The sequence below is a fragment of the Trichechus manatus genome, unplaced genomic scaffold (genome assembly GCF_000243295.1).
Source record: "Trichechus manatus latirostris isolate Lorelei unplaced genomic scaffold, TriManLat1.0 scaffold00004, whole genome shotgun sequence".
Lineage (NCBI taxonomy): Eukaryota > Metazoa > Chordata > Mammalia > Sirenia > Trichechidae > Trichechus > Trichechus manatus.
Window position 1 is genome coordinate 1,833,012 of NW_004443940.1, and position 20,466 is coordinate 1,853,477.

The 20,466-nt window shown below is 40.4% G+C and overlaps 1 protein-coding gene across 6 annotated transcripts in view; it reads right to left on the bottom strand.

Annotated features, from left to right (window-relative positions):
* Positions 1 to 20,466, bottom strand: part of CTNNA2 (catenin alpha 2) — a 1,267,087-nt gene that overhangs the window by 810,869 nt on the left and 435,752 nt on the right. For all 6 annotated transcript variants that reach the window (XM_004369147.1, XM_004369146.1, XM_012555844.1 and 3 more), the window contains one exon: positions 1,346 to 1,549. In XM_004369147.1, coding sequence (XP_004369204.1) covers positions 1,346 to 1,549 — 204 coding nt within the window. The remainder of the gene's footprint in view (positions 1 to 1,345; positions 1,550 to 20,466) is intronic.

Consider the following 20,466-nt stretch of genomic DNA (forward strand, 5'->3'; position numbering starts at 1 on the left):
AAAGATTTACTCAGGGTGTGAGAAACCAGTGATCAACATTTTTGGCTGGACCCTACATACCACCCATAAGCTAAAATCACAGAAAGTGTTGGCCATCCAGGGTCCTACACAGAAGTCCTCAAAAGCAGTAGGGCATCACATGATGTATCCATCCACACCTTATTCTTTGCGTGCTGAAAATGGGCAGATCTTCCAAAGTCAAAGAATCCGAAGGGTGAAAGAAAGGAAACTTTTTTTTTTTTTTTTTGGGCATTCTCATTGGTCCTCTTTTTGTTTTCAAAGTCAAAGTTCTCCGGAGAGTCTGCCTGGAGTAGCATTGTTAGTGCCAATGCTAACTCCTTGCTTGGCTGCATGAGCCTTAGGGATGGGAGAGGTAGGAAGGAGAAGAGGTGTGCTGGAGGAGGGATTGGTGAACTGTTTGTCTCAGCACTGCCTCAGGGTATTCTGCCAGGACCCAGCATTCGCTTCAAAAGTTGTGAGCAGATTTTCAGTGCCCCTGTTACCTACGTGACTACTACTCAGGGCATTCCTTCAACACACAACGTAAAAAACACATTTTTCTACTTTATGCTTAACTGTGTCAAAGCCAGGAGTCCAGGACAGGAGGAGGTGTTGCAGGATCTGGGCATCAACAACATCTCCTCCTCTGAATGAACGTATCAAATCAATATCACTGTAACTCAGTCCCCTTCAAACCAAGCCTATGGATTTCATCTCCTCCTGGTCGTTTTCAGGCATACAGCAACCATCACATTCTATAACTGGAGGAGAAGTGGCTATTGTGCCTGCTGCAATACAACTGGATACCACTGATACCTATTTGAAAACGTGGAGACTCATTCTCATAAGAACCTCTAATTGCACAACGAATCAATAAAGTCCCTCTAAGTTTTACCTGCAGTTAGGACTTTCCCACCCCTATGCAAACAGTTTAAAACCTATTACATTTATTAATGCCTGGTAGGGATGAAGATGGGCATCAATAGCTATCCTGGGCTTTGAAAGTCCTCTTTGTAAGAGATGCTTTTGCACGTTCTCGGTTATGTCCAGCAGTCATCTACTTTTACCAATTCAAACTTATCTACGTGAAACGCCAGCCACGAAAATGACTACGAAAGAATCACTCAAGCAAAAAGCCAAACTCTTGCTAAGATTTTACTTTCCAGCAACCTCTTCCATACTAAAAAACGCACTCTGAGACGAAATCAGAACACAGCCGCTCCCAAAGCTGTTCGTTGGTTACACCTGACACTCTTTAGGAAACACCTGCCCTCTTTTCAGGCTGCAAAAGCCACAGACCGCTGCGCGGCCCCGCGGAGGCGCGCGCAGAGCGCCCGGGACTTACATTATTCATGTACTCGCTGAGCAGGTCCTGCAGCGCCTGCCGCACCGCGTTGCACTCGGCCACGATCCTCTCGCGCCGGTCGTCGCGCGTGCAAGACGAGTCGGCCATCAGCGCCGCGCCGCTGATGATGCTCTCCAACCTCTCCTCCAGGGACGGCCGGAACCTGGCCTCGCTGAATGTCATGGGGTCCAGGATAATCTTGTTCTGAAAGTATTAGAATTAAAAATTAGCGGAGAAGAGACACCTGCCTTTGCACCCTGGTTTGTAAACCAGCAATAACTGAGGCGAAGACAAGGCTCTCTGTGGAGAAGAAACTGGTTAGTTAGACAAATTGTAAAGTGCCCTTGACAAAGTAGCAACTTTTTTTTTTTTTTTTTTTTTTTTTGCCCCACATCTAACCTTCAGGGAGAAAACAGCACATCTTGTTTGAAGAACGTGTTCTTGGCAAAGGCTATCTCAACCAGAGTCTTCAAATGAAATCGTGATACTAGGCTGGCATTTTTTTTTTTTTAATACATAGCCTTCAAGGAAAATACATTTCACTGTAGCATTTTGGAGGGTTACAGAAAGATTCTAGCATCCCAGAGCTAGAATATAATATGTAATCAACAAGTTAAGGATGCATTAATTCTGACTGGTGTACCTTACATCCTCCTACTGTGATGTGGACAGTCCCATGATGGTGTTTCGAAACTGGGCAAATAACATTCAACAGGCATATTCAGCATGTTAATTTCTCACTAGGAATTAATACTTTTATTTTAAAAGTTTTAGAAAAGAATTCATAATGCATGAGTGTGTTGTGTGATTTGTTACAATTAAAATGACTGCACCCTTAGAGAGGTATTGAGAAAATTGAGAGAATTCCTAGAAGGAAGGCTTCACAGAGAATTTAAGTTTAGATTTTGTCCCTAACTTTGGGGAATCCAGACACATGTAGGTAGAGATGTCCAGAGGTGAATGGAAACATGGTCCAAGTTCAGGAGATGGATCAGGCTTTAGGGTCTGGGAATTGTCAGGGTATGTGGACACATGGAAGTGAATAATATCCTAGTAAAGTGAATGGAGCAACAAAAGCAGACCAAAGAATACCCAGTTAACACCAATTGCCAAGGGTATACAGAAGGATGAGGGATCAAGAAAGAAGATAGAAAACATAATCAGAGAGATACGAACAACCGTGGAGAATATTATTCCCAGGATATCAAGTGAGTAGACAGACTGATCAAGTATGTGATAATTAATAAAAAGAAATTAAAAACAAAAAAACAGTTGCCAGTCTAGTCTATTCCTACACAGTGACCTCAAGTGTTGCAGAGCAGAGCTGAATGAACTCCATACGGTTTTCATGGCTGTGGCCTTTTCAGAAGAGCTCTGGTGGCACAGTGGTTAAGAGTTTGGCTGCTAACCAGAAGGTCTGCAGTTTATATCCACCAGCAATTCCTTGGAAACCCTATGGGGCACTCCTACCCTGGCCTATGGGGTCGCTATAAGTTGGAATCGACTCAATGGCAACGAGTTTTGTTTCATTTTGTTTTTGTTGTTGTTTGACCTTTTCAGAAGCAGACTGCCAGACCTTTCTTCTGAGGAGTCTCTGGGTGGGTTAGAACCACCAACTTCTAGAAACTACTCCTTAAATGTTTATAAAAAATTTTTTTTTAAAAGTATTAGAAAGTACTATTCACCATATCTACAAATATACTAAGAAAAGCAAATGAGAGTCGGTAGTTATGCCATTGTCGGTCATTATCAGCTAAGTACCTACTATATGTGCTTTGGGCTAAAAACAGAGGGAAGCAAATAAAAGATGCCTATATGAGTTTTTCATTCCAATGGACTATAAATTTTCGGCTGAGTTCTTACATAATCGGCCCGGCTATGTGCTCTGGGAAGATATTTGATGAAGGTTGTGCTGGGAGCATTAATGGTTCTGATTCTCTAATTCCAATTAAAATGCAACTCTTCATAATTATTAGTTGCCACTGAGTAGACTCTGACTCATGGTGACCCCTTGTGTGCTCCATAGTTTTTAAGGCTGTAACCTTTTGGAAGCAGATGACCAGGCCTTACTTCCAAGGTGACACTGGATAGATTCAAATCACCAATGTTTCGGCTAGAAGTCAATGGCTTAACTGTTTCCAACAGAAGGATCCTTTCATCACAAAGACAATGAGGTCCTGATGAAGGCGTGCAGGTAGGTGGCCACTTAGAAAGGAAAGGGTATACACAGACTGGGTCTGAAGTCCAGTGGAACTTTGGATTTCATAGAAAATCACTAATTGATCAAAACTCCCTCTTCAGCTTAACATAAAGAAAGTAAAAATCCTCACAACTGGACCAGTAAACAACTTCATGATAAATGGAGAAAAGACTGACATTGTCAAGGATTTCATTTTACTTGGATCTACAATCAACACCCGTGGAAGTAGCAGTCAGGAAATCAAAGGACGTATTGCACTGGGCAAATCTGCTGCAAAAGACCTCTTTAAAGTGTTAAGGAGGAAAGATGACACTTTGAGGACTAAGGTGCGCCTGACCCAAAGCCATGGTATTTTCAATTGCCTGATATGCATGCAAAAGCTGGACAATGAATAAGGAAAACTGAAGAAGAATTGATACCTTTGTATTATGGTGTTGGTGAAGAATATTGAATATACTACAGAATATTGAATATACTACAAATCTGTCTTGGAAGAAATACAGCCAGAGTGCTCCTTGGAAGCGAGGATGGTGAGACTTTGTCTCACATACTTTGGACATGTTATCAGAAGGGACCAGTACCTGGAGAAGGACATCATGCTTGGTAAAGTAGAGCGTCAGCGAAAAAGAGGAAAACCCTCGATGAGGTGGATTGACACAGTGGCTGCAACAATGGGCTCAAACATAACAATGGCTGTGAGGATGGCGCACGACCGGGCAGTGTTTCATTCTGTTGTACATAGGGTCACTATGAGTCAGAGCCGACGTGATGGCACCTAACAACAACAGCCCTCTTAAGCTTAGAGGGCAGATGCACAAGGTCTTCGCATACAAAAGATAGCTATTCTGTGGCAGACTTTGGCATGGAGGACCACCCCACACTTGCACTTTCTTACATCTTCGGAAGAGGTTGGAAAGGGGCATTAACCCAGAAACGTGCTACTCAGACTTTGTCCCATGTGCCATGGGATTGTGCACAACCCTCCAAATAGTGTCAGAAAATCAGACAGAGACCTCAGTAATAAGGCAGGGACCATCATCACAGGTGTGGTGCCCAAAAGAAGGTACAGGTGTTGCTGCTCCACCTGCCATTTGTGCCGGAGCTGTGTCTGCAGTGACTCGTCCTAGTGGGATCCATTTGAATTTCCTTTCTCTCTCTCCTCTTTCGCCACCCCCACCCGCCACCCCATCTCTCTCATTTTCTGCTGCTTTTCCAGTAACATGTTTACAATTTTTTTCTTTTTTGGATCAAGTAACATGCATTAGGTACTAGTATTATGATTACACAAAGACTTAATCAAAATAGAATTAGACTATCTTCCTTATAAAGATTACTGATTTTCAAAGAACTGCTTTACAGAAAAACACATCAGCATAAAATGTAATAAAAATTATTTCACCTGCTTTGAGATTTCAGGAGACTCTCCAGAATCATCGATCGGCTCTAGCATACGTTTTTATTATGCATTTGGACTACAAAAATAAAGAAGTACCAATTTGATGAAAATATACTGAGGTGAATTAAAACTCTTCAACAAGGGCAACCGTAAAACAGCTTCTCTGCAGCACAGAAGAAAATGTACTACTGTCATTAGATCATTATTTCCTAAATTATTTTCCATGGAACGCTGAATTGAGAATGCAATGTTTGATGAAAAATAAGTTTCCCTGGCCAAGTATGTTTTGGAAATGCTGCCCGGCTCAGAGCAAATTATATGCAATGCTTTGAGGAGTTTTGCATTAAAGGAGCCAGTTTACTTTAGCAGTTTCCAAACCTGTGTCAGCAGAGAGGGCTTCTTTTAAAATGCATGCCTCATCTATGGGAACCTGAGGAACACACTCCGGGAAATGTGGCAAGAGACTCTGCAGTACCAGTCAAACGAGCTCCCTACCTCCCATAACCCAGGGTTGTCGTGAAAGTAAATCAACTTAAAAAACTGCATAAAAGTCACACTCTCCATCACATGTCTATTGGAATTATTCATTATTTACAAATCACAGAGGAAAAGCTTTAAAAAAAAAAAAAAAAAGCTCCCTGGAAAAGAAACAATAAATTACACTATTTCAATCTGTATCTGTGGTGATGTGAAGGATTGCAATGATAGATGGGAAAGGCTGGCGGGGAGAAGCCGCACAGAAGAGAGAAAAGGCATAAAGGCGAAGGGCAGCGTGTGTGCATGTGTTCCTGTGTGTGTGTGTGGGTGGGTGTGGGTGGGTGTGTGTGTGAGAGAGAGAGAGTGTGTGTTTGGGGATGAGTTGTGTGTATGAGTGGGGTGCAGATTATACGTATGAGTAGTAGAGGGGAGTGAGGTTGTGTGTGTGTGTGTCTATGAGTGGGGTACAGACTGCACGCATGGGAAGAGATGGGTATGGTTACGTGTGTGTAGGTGAGCAGATGTGTATACTTTCAGAGAACTAGCCAGATCAAACAGGTAAACAGGTATTAAGAAACGAGAAGAGGAAGAGAAAATGTAAAACAAAAACAAAACTAAAGGACACCTGTGGCTCAAGGGCTACAGGGAGAGGATCTATTTACAGTTGCTGAATAGAGAAAAATACACCCCTGGAGCCGAATCTTGAACAAGAAGTGCACAAAGAATGTACGCCAAAATGGCGCGCAGAGGAGTATTTACTTCTACACTCTATGAGAGTGATTAAAACAAACGAGACACCTAGGCAAGTTCTCTTTACCAGCACGCTTCCACGCCATTTCAAATTCAGCAATGAGTGACTGCGCTCCGCTCTCTGGCGCCTCGTTTCCTGCGCATGCGTTCAGCCTGTCCTCAGCTCTGCAGGGCTGCTCATTGTTTGCCCTCTGCTGGCAGAAAAGGGCGCATCGCCATCATCCAGGAGAAAACCCCCTTCGCGGGTCACTGAGGGAATACTTTAAGTGGGCAACAGGCCAGCTCCAATCAGTGACTCCTGCCTCTTCCTTTATGGCAAAGCTTTGCTTCTGTGAGAGGAAACAACTCTGCTGCCCTATCTCAGTCCACCTAGGTTCCACATTTTAAATATATAAGTCTCTTGTTTGCATTCTTAAAGCTTGTTTAATCTTCTTATCCCTTTCGTCTTTTAGTTCCATCTTACATTGTCATTTTAATTTATTTTAAAATTTCTGGGCCTACATAGCTTATTTTTTTAAACCTACTTTAATTTCTTTTTATCTTGTCTATTTTCATTGTCTTTATTTGACTTGCATACTATTTTAAGCTTTATGATTTTACTTTACCATTTATTTCCTACATTATCATCTTTACTTTTAAAAAAGCTCATCGTGTTCATTCTTACAGTTTATGGATGGCAACTGGGAGACATGGCCATGAAGACAGCAGCCACAGTAATTCATCCCTAAGCAAAGAAGCCAAGGGCCCTATTTTCCTATCAAATCAGTGCTGTGACATTCTCTCTAGCCCCACATAATTGATCTTCCATTTTCTCCAATGTTGAACTCTGTAAAAATTATAGCCTGAAATAGGTCAGCAGCCTATATAGTTCAAAACTACTTCCTGGAATAATACATTGACCTGTATTCATCGCACATACAAATTGGTAGAAAAGCATTGCTTGAAATCACACCTCTCATCCACTCTGTGTACAAAGAGTTAATTACGTGATCTAAAATTTCAGTACAATCATGGGACATTGAGTTAATGCTGACGCAGGCCCTGATACAATAGAAGGCAGCAGAGGTTCTGTCAGAGAGAAGTGGAATGTATCACCAGGGGTTTGATAGGTGCACAATTCTGTGACCTTGGGGTTATTATCTCCATCTTAGCGGAGAGGAAACTAATACTAGAGGTGTTGCCCCATGGTTGTTCATCTAGTAAATGGGAACACTGGGATTTGAACACAGGTCTTTGACTTGAGCCCAGTGTTACTACCAATGTATCAAATTGCCCACATTCAGTTGAAATAGGCCTAATAAATCAAAATTATAAAAACATATTTTTTACTTAAAAAATGAAACTCTCCTTAACCTAGTATAAAGGTATAAGGATCATCTGTCACAATGTCTTCTTTTATGTCATCTGGGCCAAGTTGTCCTTCCAATGGTTAATGCAGAGTACCGCCATTCATTCAACAAATGGGTGCCACGTACTGTGGGTGTCTGACAATATATACCTAGTAATCCTTTCTTTCAAGAGGTTCACTGTGTACTAAAAAAATCAAAAATAAATACAACTAACTAATTTGGAAAATGCACTGATAGTTGCCATTCAGTTAAGTTCCAGCTCATGGCAGCCCCATATACAACAGGACAAAATGTTGCCTGGTCCTGAGCCATGGTCACAATTGTTGGTATCCTTGAGTCCATTGTTGTGGCCACTGTGTATCTGAGTGTCTTCCAATCTAGGTGACTCATTGTCCAGCACTGTATTAGACAATGTTTGGTTGTGATCCGTAAGATTTTCACTGGCTAAGTTTCAGAAGTAGGTGACCAGGCCTTTCTTCTAGTCTGTCTTAGTCTGGAAGCTCTGCTAAAACCTGGTGACACTGCTGGTATTTGATATACCAGCAGCATAACTTCCAGCATCCTAGCATCCAGCAAGCCACTGCAGTATGATGAACTGACAGAAAGGTGGCATTAGGAGACACCTGATACCATTAGACGAATGTTAAGGGATGACTGAATATTAACAATTCTGCACAGTTGGGACGCTGGAAATGGTTAAGAAATATTTCTGGAGAAAGTTGTGCTTCAGGTGAGACTTAAAGAGTGAAAACAGTGGGCCAAGCAAAGACAGAGGCAGAAAGGGACATGGCAGAGAGAATAGGAAACAGAAACTAACGCATGCAAGTGAGAGACATTAAGTTATATTAGGAGAATTACCAGACTTTTAGTGAAGCTGAAGTACACAGGGTGAAGTAACAAGGTGTGGTGACATGGACGTGCACCAAGCAGCTCTCCCTCCAGAGAAACTGACCGCCTGCATCTACACCACCACACTGAACTGGCCCAGGCAGCTCCTTGCCCAGTGGGGTACTCCTCATTGGTGTGACTGAGACTTCTCAGAATCTCTTTCTCTCCCACTTTATCATTCAAAGGCAATTGCTCCTTAAGCATCTAATCCCATCTTGGCATCTGTTTCTCAAAGGAACTGATCTGTCAAAAATAGGAGTGGGAGACAAAGTTGGAGACGAGAGGCAGGTCATGAAGGACTTCTATGCCATGTTAAGAAGCTTTCAAATTGTGAACACCCCTTTAGGCTATGAAGAGTTAGCAAAGAGTTTAAAGCATGGGAGCAATAGAATCCCATTTCGTTTTACTAAATTCACTCTGCTAGTTGTGAGAAGTTAGATTTGACAGGACTAGAAGAAAAAGGATGGAGAACAATTACTAAGCCTTCAGAGTCCAGGAGAGAAAGGGTGAGAGCATGGTTAGGATTGCTTTGGTATGGACAAAAAAAAAAGGGTACAGATTAGGAAACCCTTAGAATGTCAATATGGCAAATTTTGGAGATTTCTTGGCTCTGAGAATCAAAAATAAAACCTAAAATTCTAGCATCAGCAACAGTATTATCAATAACTGCGGGGTGGAAAAACTACATTCTGGGAGTCAGTCTCCTGACTCATAAATAAAACTTTATTGGAACACAGCCAGGCCTATTTGTTTATATGTTGCCTCTGGTGATTTTTTCAGTTGTTAGTAGCCATCTAGTGGATTTTGACTCATAGCGACCCCATGTGGCTGTGCAGAACTGCCTTACAGGACCTCTTAGATTGTAACCTTTATGGAAGCAGATCATCAGGTCCTTCTCCCACGGAGCTGTGAATGGGTTTCAACCACCAATCGTTCAGTTAGCAGCTGAGCACTTAACTGGTGTCACCAGGGCCCCTTATTTTTATTTTTAGTTTTTACTCTGGCAGAACTGTGTACTTGGGACAGAGACTGTATGGCCCACAATGCCTAGAATATTTACTATTGGTACTTTAAGAAAAACTTTGCTGATCCCTAAACAAGTGTAATGGACAACAGAGGAAGACGGGCAGGTTTAAGGTTTAAAAATAATGAAATTATATATTTTGACCATGATGCATTTGAGACATCTATGGTTCATCTAAGGAGCCCTGGTGGTGCAATAGTTTCAGTGCTCAGCTGCTAACCGAAAGGTTGGCAGTTCGAACCCACCCTGTAGCTCTGCAGGAGAAAAGACCTGGTGATCTGCTCCTGCAACGATAAAAGCCTAAGAAACTCTATACAACAGTTCTGCTCCATCATACAGGGTCACCATGAGTCAGAATCGGTTTGACGGCACACAACAACATGGTTCATCTAGGTGGAGAATTCTGATGGAAGGTTACTTAAGTATATGAAAATCAGGTAGTGGTCTAGCCAGTTATCAAGATTTGGAATCAGCAAAATAGTCTGGAGTGGAAGCCATAAAAATGGATTCAGTACCCCAAAGGGAGATAGCAGAATGAGAACAGTAGTGAGCCAAAGACAAAAATACTGGGAAACCCTAAATGTGCAACCGAGCAAGAGCCCACAAATGAGACAGTGAAGAAGAGGTGGTCAGAGAAGTCTCAGTAGATCCAGGAGACTGTATGACCACAGATGACAAGGGAGTACAGTGGGAAATTCTACAAAGGACGGTGTTAACAGCAAAGAGGACAGGACAAATAAGACCAAGATTGAAAATGTCCACTGAATTTGGAATTGGTGATGAATTGCACACTTGTGTGTATATATCTGTGTGTGTGAGCTGGACATATTTATTTATAAATATATTAATTTAAAAGTCACATCATGCTACAATGGAAAGTAATGGAAGTAATCTAATGTTAGGATAAGACAAGAAATATTTTAAAATTCTTAAAATATATATATACTATTTTCTGAAAGTTCTAGAAAATACAATTAGAAAAGAGAAAGAACTAAATGGTCAAAAAAGATTTAGAAAGAAGAAGATAAAACAATCTGTCATTGCTGGGAAGCCTGGTGGCACAATAGCTGCTAACTGAAAGGTTGGCAGTTCAAACCCACCCAGCAGCTCCACAGGAGAATGACCTGGTGATCTGCTCCCAGAAAGATTAGAGCCTCGAAAACCCTATGAGGCATCCTGCTCTGTCAAGTGGCACTGCTATGAGTTGAAATTGACTCGAGGGTACCTAACAACAACAACATTGCTTGCAGATGTTATAGTTGTTTATTTGGAGGGAAAAAAGGGAACCAATTGAAAAATGACTACAAATAATTTTTTTTAACTTCATGAAGGTGCTTATATTAATATTCAAAATCAATAGTCTTTAGATATACAAGGACTATCTAGATAAAAGACCTAATTTACGATGGCAAGAATCACAAAACAAAACACACACACACACACAAAACAGCACACCTAGATGTCAACGAGATATAGCAAGAATGCGCCCAGAGAGATGAGAAATTGTCGAGGCTCACACTCATAGCAAACAGCAGTCTGGAATTGGGATGCATGCAGTCTAGCTCCAGAGCCTGTGCTCTTAGCTACTACGCTTCATTGCTTCCCTTGAGCATCATTGTGTATGCATGATGCTAATGAATGATGCTAATCAGCATGAGCCAATTAATGCAACAGCCACTTCCCCATTTCAGAAATTAAAGTAGCAGTAGTATGAGACTCTTTCATATTTCAAGAAGTTATCCAAATCAGTGAACAACCAAAATCAAACCCACTGCCCTTCAGTCGATTCTGACTCACAGCGACCCTGCAGGACAGATTAGAACTTCCCCAGAGAGTTTCCAAGCCCAGAAATCTTTACAGTAACAGATTGCCACATCTTTTACCCATGGAGCACCTGGTGGGTTCAAATTGCTGACCTTTCGGTTAGCAGCCGTGCACTTAATCACTGTGTCACCAGGCTCCTTAGAGAACAATAAGCAGGGATAAAAGCACAAAAATGCTACTTCATCCTACTTTTAATCTCCCGTCTCTTGTTGCAAACTGTCAGTAGATATAATACTTTTCTTCTATCAAGAAGCAAATATATCTTAGTCTTCGTGTGGCTAGGGGTTAACCACCTTAAAACAGAGTTTGTATCTAACTGCACTCAAAGCAGTCATTGAGAACATTCGGGTAGCTGGTAAGATCTGGGGCATAAAAGTAATATTTTTTTAATTAGAGTTAAGTCGGTGGAAAGGCTCTAGCGTACACATAATACTAATGAAGTGGTTTTATAGTCACAGATTAAGTTCCCCCAAGACTCTTAAGGCATAGCTGATGATGGTGGTGCTTTTATCTTCAGTAGCCAAGAAACTGCTTGTTAAAGACAAGAGGAGGGGGAATCTTACTTATTCTTACAACTTTGGATTTTCTGGTTGTCAATGTTAGTTAGAGCCTTTAGAGAACTACTTAGTCATCTTAAGTATACACAGAACTTTCAAAATGCCGAAAAAGACAATGAGGAACACAACTTGATGATGTGAAGGATGGAACGATTTGATAATTTGCTAGTGGGATGAGAGTCCTATGGTGCCCTTGGTTGGTTGTGACAACTTTGCAAATGTGTCCTGGATTTTTGACTGCCTTCATATTTCAAAGGAGCCCTGGTGGCACAGTGGTTAAAGCACTCAGCTGCCAACCAAAAGTTCCGTGGTTTGAACCCACCAGCCACTCCGCAGGAGAAAGATGTGGCAGTCTGTTTCTGTAAAGATTTGCAGCCTTGGAAACCGTATGGGGCAGTTCCACTCTGTCTTACACGGTTGCTTTGAATCAGAATTGACTGGATGGCAGAGGGATTTTTGTTTTGTTTTGTATTGGTTTTCACAGTTCAAAGTAGCAACTAAGGAAAATAATAAATTGCACTGTTTTTCCTCATTAACACCAGACCCTCACCACCTGCTCTCCAACATAACTATTTCCAATCAAACAAGCAGAAGAAAGAATAAATGTCAACACGTCCTTATACAGTCATTCACTTTCAGTTTTCAAAGATCTCAAAAACAACAACAAAAAGAAGAATCCAGAAGCAGAAGGTAACATTAGTCAAATCACTCGTCTAAATGAACATGTCATTCTAACATAAAGTAACACAAGCAATAAAAAACAGAAAACCTAAATCACAATGCTTGTCTCAGTGAGGAAATATTCCTCCTTTAATTATTCTGAGCTTTCCCCATGAAAATGCAACCATGTGTGAATGTCTTCACTTCCTTTCTTCTGCACCTTTTTATCATCCTCACCCTCCAGTATACTTGTGAATATTTAAATTTTGTAGTTTGCCTTGTCTTGGGGTATAGCTGGGGTGGTTTTATGTCTCATGGACACCACACCCTTTCCCTTCCTCTGGAGTCCTTCCTGCTACCCAAAGAAGGCGGGAAAGCCGTGGAGTCTGGAGGTAGCCTAGGTGAAATCTGCAGATGATTGAGCGTGGCTAGAACAACACTAAACTCTGGGCTTCATACCGCCCTGGCCTTTGAGAAATCTTCTAGGTCACAGAATGTCACAGAGATCTCTAGTGGGATCAAGGTTTGTTAAAGATTTTATTCTAGGTATTGTATTATTTTGCTGCACTGATACAAAATATCAAATACGACCTATCAATGCAGCAAAATAATACAATACTCAAACAATCCTGGAAACACCTACTTATTAACTCTTCACAACAATATTCTTTAAAAAATAAAGTCTTAGCCAGTTTAAAATATTTTACCAGTAATCCCCTGGGCAACCTCTCCCAGTTTTGCATTAAAATGTGGATAGACAGAGAGAGAGAGAAAAAAGAAGAGAATTTTATAGTACTCAAATCTGAAACCGAAAGACACCGACTGACAAGGAGGCGTAGTCATAATTCCGGCTCTGGGTGCTTTAAATCCTTCTTTTAAAGACTGAAGCCTGAGATAAAAGCACAAATCAAGAGCATTTTAATAAATTAACCGAGGTGTCTAAATGAAAAGCATGTTATTTGTTCGGTTTTAAACACTTATTCTCCCTGCAGTATATCAATAATTAACACAGATACAGTTTCATCTTTTTCATTCTGTGCCAACTTCTCCCAGGGTGAATCTTTCTGTCTTTACATGAAAAAGTTTCTCTTAACCTAACTGGGGTAGCGTTTGGAACAGAAGATACTAAGGATGCTGAGTTTTAATCATCTATTTTTCATGAAGCTGCAAAAAAACTTTAACTACCATTTAAGATTTGCCTTAATTTTTAAATTGCATAGTATTTTATTGATAACTTTTTCTTCTCAGGCATATGTATTCTTAAGAATAAACTAATTATGCAATTTAGCTACTTAAGATATTATTTTCAATTGAATAGGTCAGTTTCGTCTTAAATAAATGGTAAAGATAACACTTGATAATTATACAGCACCTTTTACCCTTAGGTATTTAATGTTATAAGAAAGAGAAATCTATGTAAGCATACATTAACTTCATTTATAGGAGAAATGGATATTTAGGAAGACAGAGTGACTCATCAAAGGTAACAAATAAATTGGTGAAGAAACCCAACTTTGGCTTGTTCCCACCGGATGTTGTAAACTAGTGGAAGCCAGTTTCATTTTTCCTAATTCCACTATCTGTATGCATTGCTGAAGTCCCTGCGTGGTGCAAACAATTAACATGCTTGGTTGCTAAGTGAAAGGCTGGAGTTTAAGTACACGCAGAGGTGCCTCAGAAGAAATGCCTGGCAATCTCCTTTAGAAAAATCAGACATTACAAACTCTACGGAGCACAGTTCTACTCTGACACACATGGGGACGCCATGAGTTGGAATCTACCCAACAGCAACTGGTGGTATGTGTTGCTGAGTTGCTGCTGGGCATCTTGTGAGCACACCCTCAAACTTGGACAAGGACACTAGTTTACAGCTAATCACAGCAAAGCAGGGCAAAGGTAATCATCCATAGCTTTACCTTCTGGACTGATTAGAAAGTTTAAGTGTCCAAGATATATTTAATCAAATCTTTAAAGGGTCGAACGAAGAACACAAATTTTACTCTTTTGCCGAAAAATGATCTCATTTCTTCTTAATTTTCAGTGTACTCTCTACCATGCTTGACATTGTTGACCATCTTTTTATATGAGCCTCACCCTCTGATCTCCATGTAGTACTTAATACCATTTACCATTCATTCTTTAAATTAACCCCAACTTGTGCTTTACAGGAGCCCTCGTGGCATAGTAGTTAAGAGCTAAGGCTGCTAACCAAAAGGTTGGCAGTTAAATCTACCAGCAGCTCCTTGGAAAACCTATAGGGCAGTTGTACTCTGTCCTGCAGGATCACTGAGTTGAAATTGACTCGGCAGCAATAGGTTTTGGGGGTGTACTTTACCAGTCCCTGCCTTACTGTATTCTTTTTGTATCCCTCTGAGGGATCCTTCTCTCAACTATTCTGCAGTTCTTCCTCCATGATCTACCCACCAATAAGCAGGCATTTATCAAGGTCCTTCTCCTTGTCCTCAGATGTTCTCTTCATACCTTCTTTCTTGGAGAGCTCAATCACTCCCCACGTAGTAGCCATCATCTCTTTGTAAGAGAAAACCGAAGTTCTATGTCCAGTTCTCACCCTCTTGAGACCTACCAGCTCATCTACAGCTCAACACTGGGCATTACTAGCTGGACCCCACCATCACCTCAAGTGTAACATGTGTAAGACAGAACTCTTCATCTTCCTCTAAAACCTAACACCCTCATAACTAACAAGGAAAAACAGAAGCAGGAGGAAAACAGGAACCCATAATCTCAACTTCATTGTCTCAGTGAAACAACGAGAAATTAGAACTAATGAGAAATCCACACTTTACAAATAGAGGAAGTCTTGTCAGACTGAGTATGTGACTTGCTAAAGACCACGCAGTAAACAAGTTGGGGAGTCTTTCTGATGCCAATGCCAGTGCACTTAAAGCCTTGTTCTCTCAGATGTTTCTGTTGAAAGATCAAATGTCAATGTAATATGTGACCAGAGTGCAAGATGGTACAAGGGTTAAGATCTGGTATCAGCTTGTATTAGAATTCTGGCTCCAATTCTTTGCAGCTGTAATGGAAGAGGTTGCATAGGTCCGGCTCACTATTATTACTACCCATTGCTAACCTCCGCATTGTCTCATGATATTGTTTTTCTCTCCCATTCCAGTCTCTATAAAAAGTTTAAGATTAACTGATGTTCCTCCTTGGAAGGTGGAAAACAAGTGATAATGATCTAGGAATGACAAACAGCACAAAGCACCCATCTTGGGACAAGAAAGCCAGGATGTCACCAGATAACTCCCAAGAGAAGATTAACTCATCTGGGACGTGACCACCTCAAGGGGGAACTAACACAAACTTCTAAGACCCATAATCCTGTCCCTATAAAAGCCTTCGGCTGACCTCCAGCGGAGGAGACGAGTTTTTAGAGGAATCTATTCCCCTCTGTCTCCTATATATCGATATATAATAAAACTCTTGCTGCTCACCTTGCCCCCGTCTCAGAATTGGCTATTGTGGAAGGCGGCTCCAATCCGTGTTATTGTGGTAACAGTGACTCCCTCTAGCTGGGCAGGTTATGTAATTGTTCAGTGGCTCAGTTTCCTCATTTGTAATGCTAAGACATCCAAATCCTCTGGTTGGTGAATTTCTACTGCAAAATCCTGAACCATAATTTTTTCCAAAAAAAGAGCTATTTTAAGTTTCCATACATTGTATGCTAAACCAACAATTGTGTGCGTGTGAGTGTAGTGTGTATATATGGGGGAGGGGGGTGTCATTGCAAGCTGCAATATCAATAACAAAGAAAATTACACAAATAATTTTAAAGTGTCATCTGAAGATTTGATTAAGCCAGGGTGGGCAAACAATGGCCCATGGGCCAAACTAGGCCTGCTGCCTATTTTTGCAAGGTCAACAGCTAAGTATGGCTTTTACATTTTTAAATGGGAGTAAAAATCATGGGCTTATGGATGTGTTACATTTCTGTCTGAAATTCTCTCCCTTAGTACATGCTCAAATAGTCAATGGCAAGCAATCAAGGAAGAAAACACAGAAATTATACAAATCGAATAATCCAGCCATTGAATAATTAGCCACTGGATTATCAACAGTTGAAATTTATTTTAAGTTTAATAATAGGAGAGATAAACTCCTTATCCTAGAAATTAGTTACACTCTATGACTGAGGTTTGGAATGTTAAATTATCCATTTAAAATGGAAAGTCAATTTATATTTCTCTGAAGCAATTGTGACTTAATTGCTGTTATCAACCTAATAAATTATTAGGTGATTTCCACAAACTGGTTATATGCTCAAATTTCATGTCTGATGAAAGAATAATTGTATCAATATTCTGTAAATATGAAAAGGAAATTGGTTCCTTGGCCACAAGGGAAATACATACACCTTGAGCATAAACTCATCTATCTTGTTCTGTCTATTTTTAAGCAGGCAAATTAAGATGGGAAAGAAACAGTTTGTGTCTCACAGGAATAATATGCAATGTGTTAATTGCTTCTCAAGAAACATATCATGGCTTGAAGAATATTCTTTTTGCTTAATGAGGATGTCATGTTCTCCTTTGAACTCTGGTTTTTTATGGGCATCTGCTGACGATGATTTAAGCTATGTAGACTCTTTGTATAACACTGGATAACAGCAACCTGAAAAGGGTTAACCCCACCAAGAAGATAATAGATGTCCACTAGAGCATAACACAGTGTTCATGAAGGCATGAAATGTATATTGTGGAGAAGATGATATGATATATGGCAACAGTCCAGAGGCTGAAAATTAAGTATGGATGGATGAACTAGATAGCCGCAAAGATCAAAACAGCTAATATATTCATTTATGCATCTATTCAATATATATTTATTTGTGTGCTAACAGTACAAGTGAAAGTATGAGTGAGACCTTGTCTCTGTCCTCACAGAGTTCACATTTGGAGAGACAGAAACTTGAAACAGAATATTATGTTTAATATGAATATTCACAAGGAACAATGGTAACAGAGAAAGACGAGTGGTTGCTGGGGAAATTAGGGAAGTTTTCCAAAAATAAGCTACATCTGTAAGGGTGAATGTGAATTTATTAGGTGGATGAAAAAGGAATGATGTTAGACAGAAGAAATAAACATGAGAGGCAGCAAATGGCTCAAACAGCAACTCTACATCTGAAGAATGACCGATAGTTAATTACAGCAGGAACGCAGAATGAAAGGCAAGGGAAAGGAGGATACGAGATAAAGAAGGAGGCAGGAGGCTGTTGAAATGATTGGATGCCATGCTAAGGACTTTAGAGTTTATTTGAAGGTGAAGAAGTTTCACTGATAAATAACAACTGATGCCCATTTTGAAAAGCTAGCCCTGCAGAGATGATGAAATTTAGGGGGAAGAAAGTGGTGAAGGGTAGGGGCAGGAGAACCAGTTAGAAGTTGTTGCAATGCTCCAGGCATAAAATAGGGCATGAGTAAACCAGTAGTCATGAAGATGAAGGGGAGAGGACCAAGCCAAGAGTTGTAAAAGAAACTGAACTCATAGGATTTCAGGATTGAGTGGATGAGGCTTGACAGAGGAAAGTGGGTAAGACTCTCAGTTTTATAGGCTGAATGATCACATTTTACAAAGCAGTTCCTTCAGCTAAAACTAGAAATACAGGAAGGAGGAAGATTACACTTGGCGGAGGAAAAAAACACTTGATTTAGTTTAAGAACCTATGAGGTCCTTAGAAGTCATTCAATTTAAGATGTCATATATACAGATGCACACAGGTATGGCGCTCAGGAGAGAGGCTGGAAGTAGAGAAACTGATGTGGCAGGCATGAGATCTCAACAAATGAGGCCACTTAGCAGGAATCAGGTAGGGTAAAGGGCAGAACGCTAGGAAAAACACATATTCAGGAGGCAGGAAAGGAATAAACCAAGGTACTGGAGATGTTATGATCAAAGAGGCAGAAAGAAATAAGAGAGTCATTCACGAAAGTCAAGGGGAATGTGACATTAGAGGAGGAAGTGGCTTGAGGAAAGAGATGCCTTAGCATGACAAGAATTACCTGGGATGGTAAGCCTACACAACAAGTGACAGCATTCTAAGTCAGATGGCTTGATGGCTTTTATTTAAGTCCTTCGAAATCCAGGATACAGGACATATTCCTATTTAAACCTAAGGGCTAAGGCACATGCAGAGGTCAAATATACACTATTACTTGATTACTGTAGTTGTCAACAACTTGGCAAGATACCTTCCCCCCTCCCTAAGTGTGAATACGTTTTGACAGTCATCAACAAAACAGATTGACTCTGTTTAACATTCCACCTCATCTGCTACCCATTCATTCCCTCTTTCATTCAGCAAACACTTCTCGAGAGCCCGCCATATGCCATGCACAGTGTTAGGTACCAGAAGTAAAGTAGTTACTCAAATAAAATTAATCTATGTACAACAACTAATATTTCTATAATTACAAATGTATAACCACAACTACAGCAAAATGACTTAAAATGATGCTGAAGAATAAACCGCAGAATTAAAATGGCTGACATGAGCAAAATAAACAGATGGAAAATAAAACTGCTTCTATAAAATAAACTTTTTAAAAACGACATATATCAAAAAGATATGAATTAAAGCACATGGAAAAACATGGCACCTGCTACTTCTCTTACTGTTCATGAAAACTCCATGTGGAAAGTAGTGGTTCAAGAATTGCTCGGGGGACAGGAGAAACTGTATTACTTCTGATCAATCTGCCATCTAAGAAAATGCAGCTTTGTTAGTTTTCTTGCCTAAATAAATAGTCATTACCTAAATTTGTAGTACTAATTGCTAATATGTGACTCTTAGTCTCTATTCCTTAAGTTAAACAAATCTAGCTCTTTCACTTCATCTATGTTTTGCTAGGTTTTTTATGCCACCGAAAATTGTTGCTCTACCCAACACCCCCCACCCTCTCCCCTCTCCAACACCCCACTCAGTGTAAGAATTACTGGCTCCAAAGTCCCACCACTTATCTCCCTTCTGCACACATCAGCCAGTGTAAGGCATGCACTGCATGGCTGCAGGTCTGAACTGTGAGTTTAAATTAGTAAAAATGTGTGTGCATTTGAGATAGCTGCTTATCTTCTAGAGTGTTCTACTCTAGAGTGGCAGCAATTAGCTGATTAGAAAAGCAGCTGTTCCTTACTATACTTTACAATGTTGTGCAAGGCTTAATTAAGTAGGGCATAGACCTGAAATGTTGCTAAGGAATTACAAAGGATCCTTCCACTTTTCCCTAGCTCATTCCTGCCACAGATACTGCCTCCCTCCCCCAACCAAGTTCTGATTTCAAATCAATTACTCTTTACATGGAAATGTAAACAGTGGTTGGTAAGGAATGACTATTTCACAACATCTAGCAATTACTTTAAAATAAAATTATCCTATGTACAACAACTGCTATTTGTGTAATTGTAAACATACGACCACAAATAAAAAGGAGGCTTGGTGGCACAATGGTTCAGCGCTTGGTGGCTAACCAAAAGGTTGGTGGTTCAAACTCACCCAGCAGCTCCGAGGGAGACTCCGTAAAGATTATAGCCTAGAAAACCCCTTGGAGCAGTTCTGCTCTGTCACATGGGGTAACTATGAGTCAGAGTTGACGGCACACAATAACAACCACAAATAAAAAGCAAAATGGACTCAAAATAGCAATAAAGAACAAACTGCAGAATAAGATTGTTGACATTAGTAAAAGAAACAGATGGAAAACTCAGAGTTACTGGCCATGCTTTGAAAGTTCTGGCCAAAGACAGTTTATGCCTTATTTCCTAGTATAGATTTAATGACTCTTTTTTTTTTTTTTTTTTAAGCATTTGGCAATCTGACCACAGTATGTTATTTATGTTTGATTGTAAAAATTTAAAATTAGGAAGTCCATTTTTAGGGGCTGGTCAACATTAGATAAGTTTAGAGTATAAACTTTCTTTAAGAAAGAAATCTTGAGAGAGACTCCGGCAAGATGGCGGTCTAGGCAGAAGCACC